Here is a 16222-nt window from a genome sequence, read left to right on the forward strand (position 1 = left end):
GCATTGTTTTTTCGATTCTCTCTGGCATTTCGTTAACCCATTTCTTTTGTAATATCATATTCCAAAATAGTGGGGGACTATTAGTATTTTGAAATAGTGGGGGATTGTTGGAATCTCTATGAGTATTTCGAAATACTAGTGTGTGTGTGCAAAGTGGAGGAGATGAACTAAGTGTGTTCTCTCCACTTTAGTGCATTGTGGATACACTACAAAAAAACAGTCGAAAAACGACGGTCATAATCTGTCATTTTATGACATTAACGACATATTAAATCCGTTGTTAGGGCCGTCATAAAAACTGCTGTGGTATTTGAGAAACGACGGACCGGGGCACTTGTTTACTTCTTAAAAATACGACGGCTTTTAACACTTGTATATAAAACAACGGCTTCTAGCTCATGTAAATTTCAGTTCATCCCACCTATTCTTTTTACAAATAAACGACTACTAAGGCCGTCGTTTTTGCATAGTGGATTGCAAATCCAATATTTCTGGTTGTTATTTATTGTGCCAATACCCTATATCTTGTACCTGATAATAATTATCACACTAACATAGTGTTAACATAAAATAAAATTAGAACACAGTAAGTGAAAAGAAACAAAATCTTTTCATTTTATAATTTAAACTTCATCAAAACTCAGATCCCTCAACAAACAAATCTTTAAGATATAGTAAATAAGTAATGTAACCTATATAAGGGACAAAAAACTGTACAACAAACTCCAACATCACCAAGACTTTTTCCTCTCAACACCAAAGCCAACATGAAAGTGAATCTTTTCCACTATAACGCAATATGCATTTGCTGGTACTCGCTTACGATCACCAATCAATCTTCCAATGGCAACAACTCTACCGCCAAGGCTTTACGTCCAAATCACAGATTTGTACAGATGGACACGATCGAGCAAGCGTTGGTTGACAAGTAAATAAATGCACACTTGCCTACGACAAACAAAAGATGAAGAAATAAGGAAATTTGCAAAAGATCATGCCCATTAACGAAATCATGTCAAAACCAAACAATGAGAATGAATCCAATTAATACCAACTATCAATATGAAAAATCAGTGTTATGTGTCAATTATAACAACTATCACCAAGTCGATACGGCCCGGCCCTAAGTACAGAGAAATGGAATATATATATATATATCCCAATCCCAAACACAGACAAATACTCTAGTAAAGAAAACTCAACTCCGTAAAAGCTCGGGTGCACGCAAAGCAATAGTAAGAATCAATTTTCCAAACCAATGATCCAATTACAAAAACAGAGAAAAGAGAAGGCTAAATCAGCAATTCTTGTAAAACAAAGTAAAGATCATCGAGAAAACTAAACTAACAAGTCATGTAAACTAAATGAGTAATCTAATTAGATATGCAACAAGGAATTTCCATAATTTCAGTAACCTATAACATGCATACTGTAGTACGTCATTTCCCTAGGAAAAATCCATTAAGCATTAAACGACCATAAGAACTCTCAATGCATACCTGATCAGCTGTAAAGTTCGTAGAGATTTGTGTTTGTGGAGTGAGCAATGCATTTACTTATCCGCATGTCCATGTGTGCCTTCTTCCCTTAAATCACCACATGTTTCAAATTAGCCATTTGTTGTTGAAGTTATATTCTTGACCTATGTTGTTCTCTGTCTTTTGTCTTATAATGAGCTACAACCATAAGAGTGGTCTTGGAGACACCACTGCGTAAGCCTTCTACAGGACCCCTTCTATCAACTCAAAGACCTACAAACTGATTTTCTTCCCCATTGTGAATATTTGTAGAACTAAAAAATGAATATATAAAAGCTACGATCCATTCTTCCTCGTCTATCTGGAAAGGGGGAATAACAAGGTTATAACAACCCTATAAAAATATATATAGAGCACAAAATCATATCAATATTCCAGGTTAGCTTACATTCATACAGATATAAATACGTACAATTTTATGCAAACATAAATAATCAACCAACACCCCACATACCTGTTAGTGGTCACTAATTCACACACACGAGAGAAAATCTTAGTAAGGTTATAGCCACTTGGATAATCAACTAGTAGCTAACTTGTTGATTGTTTCATCAACAAGTTGTGCACTCAAACTGCCTTTTTCTTCAAAGCAAACTTATCTACAAGAAGATATTTTCTAAACTTAGATGAGAAGAAACATAGATGCCCCGTAAAAGACAATGAAAATCATAATAAACAAATTGTGAAGATTTTGTAAGGATACCTATAAAACACATAACAAGAAGAAATTAAAAGTAAACGACTTCATTGATCTAGAAAATAGATGAAGCTAACACAATTTTTTTTTTTTAAATGTGCAACGTAGATCAGCAACATGACATCAATGGCCAAATTTTGACCTGCTTATCAAACCCTCTAGCAAACACAGTCAATCCATTCTCTTTCCATGCAGAAACATGACCTATTTATAGCACAATAGATCGACTTCATAACAACAATAACCAATGTCCAGACTCTAGATTCCCAAACCCTATCAATATTTACCAGTTCGTCATGCGAAATTGATGCCTTTGGCACTCTGCCTGACTTGTTTCCAGTTCGAATCTCCCGGCATCTAACATATCAACTTTAACCAACAAAACTTTGAATGGTTACCAAAATCTAGAGTTTAAAAGCTTCAAAGAGACAGAAGCAATGTCTAGAGTCCTAAACAAAATTTTCATATTCTTAGGTGAGTCGTGGAATGTAAAGGCAATTCTCCGTTAACTATTTTTATCTAAATATTACTAAGTCGTAAAAAATTTCAATAAAGGGGAAAATTCATCCGGGAGGAGTAGTATCGAAAATAACATTCATGATACATTTTGTGTCAATTCATAAAAGGTTTGGCAGTCCACACCTGAAGAATATAGCATGTAATCTACCAGGGCATTGTTGCTTCATCTGAGGTGACCACAACTCCATTAACTAAAAGCTTATCTCAACAAAAATTATGCTTAACATTCCCATCAATGTGGATCAAACCCAGTAGTCATCTTCACATCCTTTTTTAAAAATGTTTCGAGTAAAAACCAAAAGCTTTCATGCAGGTTACAACTTACAACGTGCATCAACTGAAACCAAGAAAAGGATTATTATTTAACATATGAAAAGAACTTTACATTATCATAACAAAAGAAAAAACTGAGTGGAAGTCCTTATAGTCATCACTCCCAATAGCATCTTTCCATTCACTTTGCTACAGTGAGTCACCTCTACGACTCTGCAAAAGCGAGTCCCTCTCTTAAAAAAAAATCTCTCCTCATATAAGACCTGCTTATGATCTAGTTTTTGAAAAAAAGTGAAAATAAAAGGAGAAAAACATAGTTAACAAAGTGAAACAAATACACATTATATCAAGTGAAAAAAAAATAATGAAGTATAGATAAAAAATAAAAAAATAATAGGAGAATGTGTATATTTACAAGATATAATTACCGATTACATAAGTACATATTTCCAAATAAGTTCTCGCGATATAAAGGCATCAGGTGTTACCTTCTATATACTACATACATATGAACAGCAAGCAAAACTTTCAGATTTAAACTATATAACTTTGAGCTTGAATTTGCAATACCTGATAAGTAATACCGGATAAATGAAATCTTGGCTACCGTTGAAAGAATACAAAAGGTTGTGATTTTTCCATCAATGAACCAAATACGCAACTTGAAATTTCAAAATATAACTTTTTAAGCTAAATTTAACAAAGAAAATTCAGAAAAATCAAACCTTGAAGAAGAAGAAGAAGGGGGTATTCGGCCTTTGAATCCTCGGCTTCAATCCGAAAACCGAAGAAGAAACGAGATTGTCTAATGAAAATCTCTATTTGTTAACGAATTTCTCATATCATATCTCTATTGTTTGAGGAAAAAAATTGTTAAATTGAATTTAACAAAATTTTAAACAGACTTGAATTTTGTAAACTCAAAGTGAATTAACAAATAAAGCAAAAGGAAGAATTTACACAACAACATGACTAATCAACTTAACACAACTACCGAAATTGATCAATACCATAGAATTCCATGAATAGAGAAATAAGTTGTGTTGAAGAAATAGAGGGAGTACCTGAGAAAAGATTTTCGTGTGGAGTTGAGGTGGAGAGAGATGTCGCCGGCGTTGAAAACTATTCAGCTTTTTGATATATTTTGTCTACAAACAAGCAGGATTGCAATATTTTTCGCTGGGTATGAGGGTGGGAATGAGCCCATATAAAGCCCATTCACACTAAACACAAAACAACGGCTTATGAGTCCATAAATGACGGCTATCAACACTCGCAATACAATAAGGGTCATTAACCGTCGTTTTTGCTCAGAGGCAGCTGTTGTTTTTTAGCCAATTTGGTGTAGTGATAGTCCCACATTTGTTAACCACCACTAGCAAGTGAGGTATATGAGGAATTCCTCTACCATAAGGGCGTGCCCTTAGGGTACAAATGCTTTTGTGTTAGGAGGGAGGACTCACCCAAAGCCACACACGCGCGCCCGCCCACACCACATCGTGTCGGGCTCGGGCTCGGGTTTGCTGTCTAGTGGGTAGTGGCTAACTAAAAGCCTAAACTTGTCTTGCTTTTGCAGCAAGTTTCGGTGTCCTATCTCTAGTTGGTTTCTACTTATCTGTTTGTAAAACTGACTTTGAGTTTGAGGATGAGTCCTTCTCCCATCTTGAAAACCGACTACCTTCCTCTATATATTGAGGTCTGTGTGTCCATAGAGAGTATCCAATCCAGACGCAGAGAACACTTCATCAAAACTCGTGAATACCAAAGACAGACCTTCACCCCACACCAAATCAGAGAACCAAAACTCGACCTCGTCCTATTCTTCTTCTCTTCTTCATGTCAGCTGCTATAGAGAGTTATATTGCTGTTCTAGAGGGTAGTCTGTTCTAGTGCAAAGTCAGGCTTCTGTTAACCATTGAATCCTGTGAGGAAGACGCCATCCTTGCCTTTCTGCACCATTGGAAGGGGTGAAATCTTTCTTTAAGGACAGCCTAATCCGTGCCTTAGTTATTACCTATTAATTCTGTCCTTGTCTCTTTATTGTTTTCTTTATTCGCATCCATTAGTATGTTCATGTTGTGCTACTTAATTAACCAAAATGTAAGTGAATTGGGAATCTTTAAATATTTAGCTGAAGAAGAAACTAGGAGGAAACAATTACAATTACTACTGTTCAATACGTCAACAAAATTTGGACATTTACTATTTGTGGGTGTCCAAATTTTGAAGATCGAAACAATCATGTTGTTGAACATGACAAAGGCATAGGTTAACGCATCACTGCATCAGTGTATACAAACAATTACGCATAAAAAAGGGTATCATGTATGAATAGGAAGCCATTTGGCCCGTGAACGATACAAAATTCATAGACATGTATGATATCTTGTATACACACTATTTCGTATAAAAAATTCATGTATGAACAGGCAGCCATTTGTCTCCTTCTATGAACGATATGCTCATAAATGGACGTGCTTCAGCTAGGCTAAGTTGTTTACTGTATGAGACCCTTTTACTGCGGTTGGCTCCAGGTCCAGAGCAACCATATTCACCAAAGAAGACGGTCCTATCATAAAATCAAATAAAACATAATATTTGGAGCATTAGTAATTTAATACCATTACGAACATAAGCAATGGACTTAGAAATTGTAAGACACTTTAAGTAGTGAATTTACATACCGGTGGTAAGTTGGTTTACCCATATCATTCCATCCATCCATGGCGATTATGTTAGCCATGTTCGTATTGATGAACACAACAGTGGCATAAGCACGATATGCTCTGCCAAGCCATGCATTGCCCTTTCCAATAATCTTACAGTTCACAAAGGAAAAACCTGTATTACTGTCCAACGACTCTCTTGCTTGGGCTGTGATCATTCCGCGGTGATCACTAGAGATGAGGTTTAGAGTGCAACCCTGTTCAAACAAAAATATTAGCATATGGAGGTGCACTTAGTCAGAGATGAGAATGGAACCTTATATATGGGAAATATACTTGGATTTATTAATGGTTGTCTTAAGTCTTCGAGAGATTGCAAAGCCGACTGAGATATAATACAATTCAGGTATGATTTGAACGTACTCACTTCTGGCACTTAAAATCAACCAGGGAAGCCGTCAAGCTAAATGAGGGGTAAGTGCCTAGTGCAGGATATCAAGATTTAATTAACTGGGTTGAGGAATGTGTTAGCTTAGGGGTCTACATATATAACCCTAAGGTCAGAAGTAAAACTCTATTGCGTACCTCAAAAAGCGATCTAGCATCACCAAATATAAAGTCAGTCGCTCCTTCAATGAAACAATTTTTGTAATAGTGCTTCCCTCTGTTGTCCAAGAGAGTATCTTGTATACCATAAAACCCACATCTATAAAAGGCTGCCTGATCTGCTTCAATATTGACAGCCACTGCTTGTGCTCCCTTTCTAACACCATCAGGAGGAGGAGCAGTATTCTTCTCAAATGAGAAAAGTGCATAAAAACCAATGTAAGTTTGGTCGACAAACAAAAATTTCATCAATGAAGATACTATCTTATTTGTATTAGTTGGTACAATCAATTAATTTTATATACCTTGAAACTGATATCGTAAGCAGTAAAGTTTGATGCAAAGATCCCTACTGTGTGGCTACCTGTTGTTCCTTTGGCAGACAATGCTGTATCATTCCAGGCGATGATGGTTGTCTGATATCCTTGACCTTGAAATATTACATTGGACTTGGTTCTATCGACTATTACCTTTTCCCTACCGGCAGTGAATGAGGAAAGACAAAAATAAATCAAATTTTAGAAGTAAAATATTTTAACTAATAATAATAGGACATCAAATTTCATATATAGTGATTACTTAGAGTTGTGTGAAGTATATATATCTTGGAAAGTGCATGTATTTGTAGCCCCAAAAGTGCCAACATATGTGGGTGTATGCACTAGCATTACACATCGTACAAAGTCTCATGGGTACAGAACTCGGTTATTCTAGCATTTGTTTTTTCCAATCTAAAATTATAACAACATATTTTCTCAATCTAAAACTGTAAATTTACTAGCAGCTATCAAAGGATAATGTAATGAGACTCTAACCTGTACGTCCCTGCGCCAATGGTGATCAACGTCTTCGAACGGCAATTTGGTGGAACCGCATCAACAGCTTTTTGAATGCTTGTAAACTTAGCATCGTGTCCATTCAAGCTAACTTTGAGTACTAGACCAACTTCAGCATGGAATGTACTTGGCTTTAAACGCTAAAAAGAACCAAGGGAATTACTAACACGTACAAGAATAGCGGTAAATTGTTCTTTCCCCCTTCCGAATATCAGTACTGTTTATAAGGGGTGAGTTTTGTAGTTTGTTTACTTGGCACTTGTATCCATTACCATGAAAGGGAGAGTAGAGGTCTTCCACGTTGAGACAGGGATATATTATTAGTGCACATGAAACATTTTAATGGATCACCCGAGAAAAACATTGCACCTCTGACCTCTGAATCCCTATGTGCAACATTTAACACCAAAGTTTAAGAATTGATTGGCTTGTACGTTAGAGCATGCGTCACCTATTATATATACCAATGCAAGTAGATTGTGTCACTTGAAAAAAGTAATGATTTTCATTTGGATTATAACAAAACTCACCGATTTACTCTCGGCCTTCCCATTAGCCACCGCTCCACGAGCCGCCGTTGATGAATCATCTTTTTGGGCTGTAGATGGATCTTCAGTTGCACCCCTCGAAGTAAAGTTAAAAGAGAAAATAAGTAAGCATGTAAAACATACATAGACAGAGTTCTTGTTCAAGGCCATCATTTATTCCAACCTTGAACTTCAGAGTAAAAAGGCTACGTGGTTTAATGATGATGATAAACTGAAACCTATTTTATAGTTATCTCCTATACTCAATTTAGAACACTTCAAAATTCTGTTAACAGCATTTGCTAAATCTTAGGAGAGATTTAGTTGGTTAAAACTACTATATTCTAATGACCAACCGCTATTTGGCATTTTTTTTTGGTAGTTGCATTGTTATCTAAAAAATCTTGTGTCTTAGCTTTTTTTGGGTGTACTGAGTTGTATATCGCCATACTGGGTTCCACAAAAGAAATCTTTACCAGCAGGAAAATGTCAATACCTGTATCTCCAAATTTTGCTATTGCTATTGTTATTCATGGTCTGATGGGCCATATATTTGCATGAATTTATATTGCTAAATTAGTATTAACTATTAATTTCTCAACATTCCTACATATTCTCCTTGATTCAAGCAGCATTTTATAGCCAGTTCCAATTCAAAGGAAGAGACTCGATCTGCTTCTTCTGCAACACCAGGCCGGCCAGCTACTCCTTCTTGCCATAATCGGCAACAAAATTCAATTTAAACCAACCAATATAATCGTATACTATTTGCCAGCCATTCCTTTTTATTCAGGCACCACGAAGATTGTACAACAGCAAAGTTTCATCGGATATGGAGTATTATTTTATTTTATTTTTTTTCTTGCGGTCATCCAATATGCTTAGAAATAAAAGTATTCGTCTGGGGGCTGCACGTACGTTGACACCCAGTTGTAATGCAGAAGAACAATAAACCACTACTGCAAATAATAGTGATCCAGTGACAATACAAGAACAAATGTAATGCAGTCTCCGAAAATAACAAAATGGACAAACAGTTATGTAAATCAGACAACAATATATATGCCAACAAATTCAAATATAGTTTCTAGGCCAGCAATTGGAGTTTCATCTATATTTCTAAACAATTGCAAAGTGAATATTTGATATATAAATATCTCAAACAATACTCGGTTCAATTGTCTAAAAACCCAGGCTATGACGGGGTGGATACAACACATGTCAAAACCTAAAACCCACATGCAGAGAGAATCAACTTAACAACAAATTATTTCTAAACTTTCTCAACCATCACTTTATTAAAAGACTATCTTCCGTTCAAAAATCATCAATATAAAACTCTAAAAATAATAGGTCTTCAACATCGTATTCTCATGTCATGATGGATATAAAACTACGTTATTACATACTTCCAAAAAGATCAGGCCTATTAAAAATAAACTCCCGGACTGCTCCAGAAACAAATCCAAATCAAACGCCGCGATTCCACTGTCTTCCACCTATGTTCCCAAGAACACACCCACGTTGTCAAAACAAAGTAAACATGGGTCAGCAAAATGAAATTTGCTAGTATGACTAGACTAACCACATAAAACCATTATCATACTTTAATTATCCAAACAATTACGTTATATTTTCCCATAACTTAATCATTCTCAGCTTGGAAAACAGGTAGTTCCGTCATTTCAACCGGCATAGTTTCTTCCCAAGCAAAACTTTCATTATATTAACTCATTCTAATAACTCATTTTAATATCTAAATCATTGAATTAAAACTTACCGATATCCACTGCTGTATAAGGGTAGGACCGCGTCCATGCACAAAATGTTATTAAGTCCTACCCTCCTGTAAAAGAAAGTTAGAACTTATATATAACATATATAGATATTATATTAGGTATTCAAAAGTAAACCCAAACACCCACATAATCAAATAATACAACTAATCCGCAAGGTGAATACCTTAGTTCCTCTCTAGGGCAGGCCAAAGAATCTGGTCATTCATGGCACATTCAATGAATACCCAGGTCATTCATGGCACATTCAATGAATACCTATAGATAACGCTAACGGGCCATTTATGGCACATTCAATAAATGCCCACCTAACATATGACATCAACAGTCATAAAACTCAATTCCAAAACTTGAGGCGTGGAGAGTTTTAAAAGAGTGCGGTAAATTTGTTTACGCATTTTTTGAACTTTATTACATATATTTTTTCAGAGAACTAAGGAGTACCTTGATTCATGTATTTTTGGTTTACGCGTTATTAATTTCATGGATATATAAGGGTCATAACGTTGTATAACATAAAAACTGAAATATCACACAGTAGTTAATACACGTACATAAGTATATTTAAAAGGTCTTAACCTAAAGTCAAGCATGCTAATAGTCCTAGACTTATCCTAATAGACCGAATCATAATCCGAGTTAAAATGTCAAATTGGGTCAACTAGTCAAAGTCAATCCTGGTCAAAAGTCAACTTTTGTCAAAGTCAAAGTCAAAGTCGACCTGCCAAAGGTCAACAACAGTCAACCAGTCCCAAACTCTTCTAACCCAAAAGCCCAAAGTCTAAAACAAAAATCCAAATTTGAAAATCTAAAATAAAACCCATAAGCCCACCCACGATTTGGCCCAAGCCCAAATCGAAATTTCACTGTTCACCTTCTTCTTCCTCCGGCACCTCTCCTCCACCTCCAGCCACCACCGGCCATCACTTAAGATGAGTTGGTTCTACCCAAACCACAATAGAAATGGTTCGGCCCAAGCCCAACAGACAAGGAAAATCGCTGGTCATCTTCTTCCCCTCACAAATCCCTCCACCACCAATCCCATCACTTTCGCCACCCATATTGAACCCGGCCAAATGGGTTCCTTGAGAAAACCCCTAAACACCTATACCAACAATTCGTGATTTTATTATACTAGGAAAAACTCGACTGGACGCCATTGATGCGTCTTCAAGCTCCCAACAGCCGCCCCCTCACTCTACAACACTCAAACAATCCTCAATAACCCATAACCAACCAACAATCAAAACATTAAATGTAATAAAACTTAAGCAGTATACATGGACGATTTCTAAGAGGCTGGCGCCTCCATTGACGACCCCTCCAAGCTTTGACAGAACCCAAAAACATCAATTCACATACCCACACTTTTACAATCACAACCAAACATTATTCAATCACACCACAACAATCAAAGTTCAACTACAATAGAATAGTTCAACCAAACAAACACAGGACGATTCTTGGGCTCGCGCCGCCATTATCGGGCCCAATAAGCTTCGACAGTTAAATTCCACTTTCCGAGTTTCAACAGAGTTTAACCAGTTTTAATAACGACAGTTTAACAAGTTTTAACAACGACAGGACAAATAATAATGACAGAAAGAGCAGAAACCATGAGTGGAAACTTTGAACAGTAAAGTTAGACGTGAATAGAAAAACTAATCTACTCACCTTTAGCGTGCTCCGACTATCAACCAGCTACTAGAAAAATCTTCCTTTTCTACTGTCAGTAAAACCCCCCTTTTTTTTTTTCTCTCCTCTCTATAAAACTCTCGCTGTGTTTTTGACCAACCCTATTTTGTTTCCTTTCTGTTAAAAAACAAAACCCCCGAAATAGGGAAGAAGGTTTATCCCATAAACCCACGTCTCCTATTTCCACTAACACTTATCCTATTTTATTTTATCTATTATCTATTATTATTATTATTAGGAAAATAAAAGAATAAAAACACGGGGTGTTATACACTATGTGCACCATGCGAAACGTACTCCTCCAATAATATTTGAAATGAACTCATCTGCTTCTCATTCAATGACTTGAATGATAGGATCATGTTGATTGCTGATTGTTGCCTTCTACGTGGACTTCGCGAATCCAGCAATGAGTTGGTGACGGAGTATTATGCAGCCATGGAAAGAAAATTCAGAAGTGCCTCGTCTCCTTTGCTTGCACCGCAAGTAATATTATCTCCGAATGATTCTAATTTTGTCTCAACGTGCAATTTAAGTTGCATAACATTTCTGCCTAGTCGGCTTCCAAAGCATCATAAAACAAGCCGATTCAGCCCTTCTACCGGATCAATTTGGCAAACACCATCACCATAAAAGCTCATGTGATCGAAAAGCAACCTTGTGAAGGATATGAGTGCTTACTTACAAGCTCAACAGACTTAGATACAGGAACCTTTTGCAGATACAAATCAAACACAAAGGCTTGGTATAAGGGGAAGTTCGAGAAGCCATACACTGGAATTTGAAGGCCTACTCAAGGATTTAGAATGTTACAAACTGATGACCAATCGACGGAACGAGTTAGCAAGAGAGGTATATATTCTTAGATTTCACTTCAGGTGGTGATATTAACAGATCGACTTGTCACTTGAGTATATATAAAAATTGTGTGCTATAAGGAATGCAAGCTTTGTCGAACTAGGTATGGCGCTTTGGGGTTTTGTTAGCTATTCAATTCCTACAAGAAGGGAGTCGGAGAAAAAGTCAATAAATTTGAACAAGGTCATCAAACCAGGGATGGGACTGGTATAGTTATATATATAATCCTTCCATTTGGATTTCTCTGAGCTAGCTATAGATTTATTAGGGGTCTGTATGTGGACAAATAATCTAAGAATTGATACAACTAATCTTAGTTATATGTAGGCCTGCATAGTTAGCTTCCAAGTAAAGAGTTGATTATATTGTTTAGCTAGTGTGCAGTTGTGTTGGCTAAAGAAAATCCGTTGGGTAGTGGAGACCAATGTGGATGTTAGAAGATAATTGGATTGTGCTTATTGTACTTACAGTTTTATGCGACCAAGCCAGTTTCAAAGGTTACAGCAAGCCATGAAGACTATGAAAAGGATAAGTATCACACCTTGTGGAAATTGGAATGTTGCGAGAGTGGGGAGGCATGTTGGCCTTGTGGAAACATAGGAATAAAGTGTGGTTGGACGGAGTTGAGAACTCAGAGAAACACAGCAAGCATTACTTTTAAAAGTTAGGTGATGCTGGTCACTAGTATTAAGGACACTGAAAATAGCCAACATGATCAATTTGGTATTAAATGATGAAATGAGTAATGACCTTATTTTCATTCGTTAATTTCTCATTACAATGAATACACTTTATTTAGTGTTCCTATTACATTCACTCATCTAACTAATTATGTTTTCATTCTCATTACGGAATGCCGAAATGGATCTCATTGTAACTGTTTTCAGTCTTCTATTATAATGCTCCAGACTTATACATTAATACACCCCCGCAAGCTGAAGGGAGGCTGCTGAACTGAAAGCTTGGTCTTTAACATTTGAAATCTTGCTGCTGCCAAAGCTTTTGTGAAGATATCTGCGATTTGATCTTCTCGCGGTACGATAGTTTATATCAATAGTCTTACTAGTGACAAGTTCTCTAATGTACGTAGTGGTAATCCACCTCGACATGTTTGGTTCGAGCATGGAATACAGGATTGGAAGAAAGGGCAATGGCACTAATGTTGTCACACCATATGAAAGGAGGTTTAGAGAGTGTAAACCTTAAGTCTCTTAAGAGGATGCATAGCCAATATAATTCTGCCGAAGTGTGAGCCAGTGATCTATATTCAGCCTCTGTACTGGATCTAGCCACTGTGATTTGCTTCTTGGAGGACCATGAGATGGGATTTGATCCTAGAAATACCGCAAAACCTCCTGTTGATCTCCTATCAATTGGACACCCAGCCCAGTCAGAGTCACTATAAGCTGTAACCAGAGTTGGTCCTTTTGAGAACTTGATACCTTCAGTAATAGTACCTTTTAAATACCTTAATATTCTTTTAATGGCTATGAAATGAACTACTTTTGTTTGATGCATGTGTTGACAGACTTGACTGACAGAAAATGCAATGTCAGGCCTAGTCCATACTAAATACTGTAAAGCTCCCATAATTGACCTGAACTCAGTTGAATCAGACAATAAGTCGGATGTAGAGGAATCAACTTTTGTTGTAGAGATAGGTGTAGAACAAGGCTTGACATTCTCCATCTTGGCTTTCTTTATAAGAACATAAATATACTTTGTCTGACACATGAATATAGCATCTTTACTTCTATGAATCTCAAGGCCCAAAAAGTAGCTCAACTTACCTAAATCTTTCATAGAAAATGTCTGACTGAGTTGCTTGATGATTGAAGCACACACCTTTTGCTGAATTTCCAAGTGACTAAGATGTCATCCACATAAACAAGTACTATAGTAATAGTATTGTTATAATGTCTGACAAACAGAGAAAAGTCGGCATGGGTAGTTGTGAAGCCAAGAGCAAGTAGAGCTTGATACAGTTTCTCATACCAAGATCTGGGTGATTGCTTCAGACCATAGAGTGACTTCTTTAGTTTACAAACATGATGAAGCTTAGTAGGATCTTCAAATCCCGGGGGTTGCAACATATGTACAGCTTCTTTGAGATCTCCATGCAGAAAAGCATTGTTTACATCCAGCTGAGTAATTTTCCAATCATACTGTAAGGCAAGACATAAAATAACTCTGATCGTCTGTGGCTTGGCAACTGGACTAAAAGTTCTGTGTAGTCAATGCCCTTCTGTTGGTGGTATCCTTTTGCCACTAACCTAGCCTTGAGCTTATCTATCAATCCAGTTGGCTTGTACTTAATCTTGAATACCGACTTATTTCCAACTAGATTCATTGATGAATCATAAGGAACTAACTCCCAGGTACCAGTATGATGTAAGGCATTAATTTCTAATGCCATTGTTGCTCGCCACCTTGCATCTTTCATTGCTTTGGAATAGCATGTTGGTGTTACAGGGAGATCTTGAACCTTTAACAACAATGCCTGAGGTAAGGGATGCTTAGTTACAATGGTATTATGTGCATATCTTGGATTATGCTTAATAATACCACTCTTTGATCTTGTGTGAACTGATGAATGCTGAACTTGGTTTGATGGTGTTGAATGATGAATTGGTACTGAATCTGAACCATGAACTGTTGTTGGCATTGAAACTGAAGTTGGTTGTGAGGTTTGAACCTGAGCTTGGGATGATCTTGAGACACGAATAGGTTCTAGTTTTGAGTTTGAGATGATGGGTCTGTACTAACTGCGAATGGTTCAAATGTTTGAGGTTAGGGTTCTGACATGTGAGTAGACTGAATTGGATTAAAATGAGATTGACTGAGTGGTTGAGATGATGCAGAGGGATAAGAAGAGTGATTTAAGAAGAAAGGAGGATTTAATTGTATAGGAGTGTAGCTGGAGTTTGAAGGACTATTAGTTCTGACAGATGGAGGTCTGACATTTTGTTTTATGAACAGAAATTCTCTTTCATTAAACACCACATGTCTGGATATATACAACTTGTTTGTAACAATATCCATACACCTATATCCTTTGTACTAAAGACTATATCCCAGAAAGACACATGGAGTGGTTTTTGATTGAAGCTTATTACTGGTATATGGCTTGAGCCAAGGGTAACAGGTGCAACCAAAAACTTTAAGGAAGGAATAATGTGGAATTCTGTGAAAAAGAAGTTGAAAAGGTGATTTGTTTTGTAGCTTTATGGAAGGGAGTCTATTTATTACATAGACTGCTGTGTTAAAGGCTTCAACCCAGAATTGAAAAGGGACTTGAGAATGGGCAAGTAGAGTTCTACCTACTTTAACAATGTGTCTGTGTTTCCTTTCTACAACTCCGTTTTGTTCAGGAGTATATGCACATGAAAAATAATGGCCAATACCATTTTGTTTTAGAAAATTTTCAAAAATATTGCTAGTAAACTTCCTACCACCATCTGTTCTAACAACTCTAATAAATTGAGACAATTGCTTCTCAACAAACAATTTAAAATCAACAAACACTTTTGCAAAATCTGATTTATTAACCAAGGGATAAATCCAACAGTACCTAGACCAATCATCCATAATACTGACATAGTATTTACAACCAGTGACAGATGCAAAAGGAGCTAGACCCCATAGGTCTAAATGAAGTAACTGTAAAGGTACATTTGATCTAGATGAAGACGAAATAAAAGGTAGCTTGTGACTTTTTCCCAGCTGACATGCTTGACAAAAGCTGTGGAGATTGGCAGAACCTTGCAAGGTTAGCTTGTTGATAGAAAGTACTTTAGAGAGAGTCTGTTGAGCAGGATGACCAAGTCTCTCATGCCAAAGTAAAGCATCCGCTTTAGCACTTAAAAAAGCAGTAGGTTGAATATTGGTCTTTGAACATGATGTAAGACTTATAGGGTAAAGACCACCTTTAGTTGGACCTTGGAAAAGGATCCTCCCAGAATTGAGATCCTTCACAAGAAATTTACATGGAGTAAATTCAATGGAGCAGTTATTATCAATAACAAACTTATTAACTGATAATAAGTTGGTTGAAATATCTAGGACACGAAGAATATCTTTAAGAGTAAAGTTTGAATCATGTGTATTAAATGAAGAAGAACCAGTGTTTAGAATAGGCAAACCTTCCCCATTGCCAACTTGCACTCTATCAGCACCATGATATGGAGAATAGTTTGTCATGTTTGTAGTCT

The 16222-nt window shown here is 36.6% G+C and overlaps 1 protein-coding gene and 1 long non-coding RNA gene across 8 annotated transcripts; both read right to left on the reverse strand.

The window, feature by feature from the left end:
* Positions 1-582: 582 nt before the first annotated feature.
* LOC147488519 (uncharacterized) lies at positions 583-4229 on the reverse strand. 7 transcript variants are annotated; one of them, XR_015201699.1, is made up of 5 exons: positions 4092-4176; positions 3140-3240; positions 1993-2137; positions 1500-1839; positions 583-948 (listed from the first exon to the last, which is right to left on the reverse strand). It is a non-coding gene; the product is annotated as an uncharacterized LOC147488519 (long non-coding RNA). The 7 variants fall into 7 exon arrangements; XR_015201696.1 differs by having other exon boundaries at positions 2878-3240; XR_015201695.1 differs by having other exon boundaries at positions 1993-3301; positions 4092-4229.
* A 1100-nt stretch (positions 4230-5329) lies between these two features.
* Positions 5330-7903, reverse strand: LOC147488520 (putative pectinesterase 14). Its single transcript, XM_086571782.1, has 6 exons — positions 7666-7903; positions 7115-7275; positions 6605-6776; positions 6279-6485; positions 5712-5950; positions 5330-5596 (listed from the first exon to the last, which is right to left on the reverse strand). The coding sequence occupies exons 1-6, from the start codon at positions 7834-7836 to the stop codon at positions 5443-5445; spliced, it is 1104 nt and encodes a 367-aa protein (XP_086427908.1). The 5' UTR covers positions 7837-7903; the 3' UTR covers positions 5330-5442.
* Positions 7904-16222: the final 8319 nt, after the last annotated feature.

The sequence above is a fragment of the Coptis chinensis genome, chromosome 7 (assembly GCF_015680905.1).
Source record: "Coptis chinensis isolate HL-2020 chromosome 7, ASM1568090v1, whole genome shotgun sequence".
NCBI classification, from domain to species: Eukaryota; Viridiplantae; Streptophyta; class Magnoliopsida; order Ranunculales; family Ranunculaceae; genus Coptis; species Coptis chinensis.

Bases quoted from the DNA above. Each gene is read 5' to 3' on its own strand.
- LOC147488520 (XM_086571782.1), bottom strand. From the start codon at position 7,836: ATGATGGCCTTGAACAAGAACTCTGTCTATGTATGTTTTACATGCTTA. The intron at 7,276-7,665 runs GTGAGTTTTGTT...GGTTCTTTTTAG, and splicing joins GGAAGGCCGAGAGTAAATCG to CGTTTAAAGCCAAGTACATT. The intron at 5,951-6,278 runs GTACGCAATAGA...TTGTTTGAACAG, and splicing joins ATGCTAGATCGCTTTTTGAG to GGTTGCACTCTAAACCTCAT.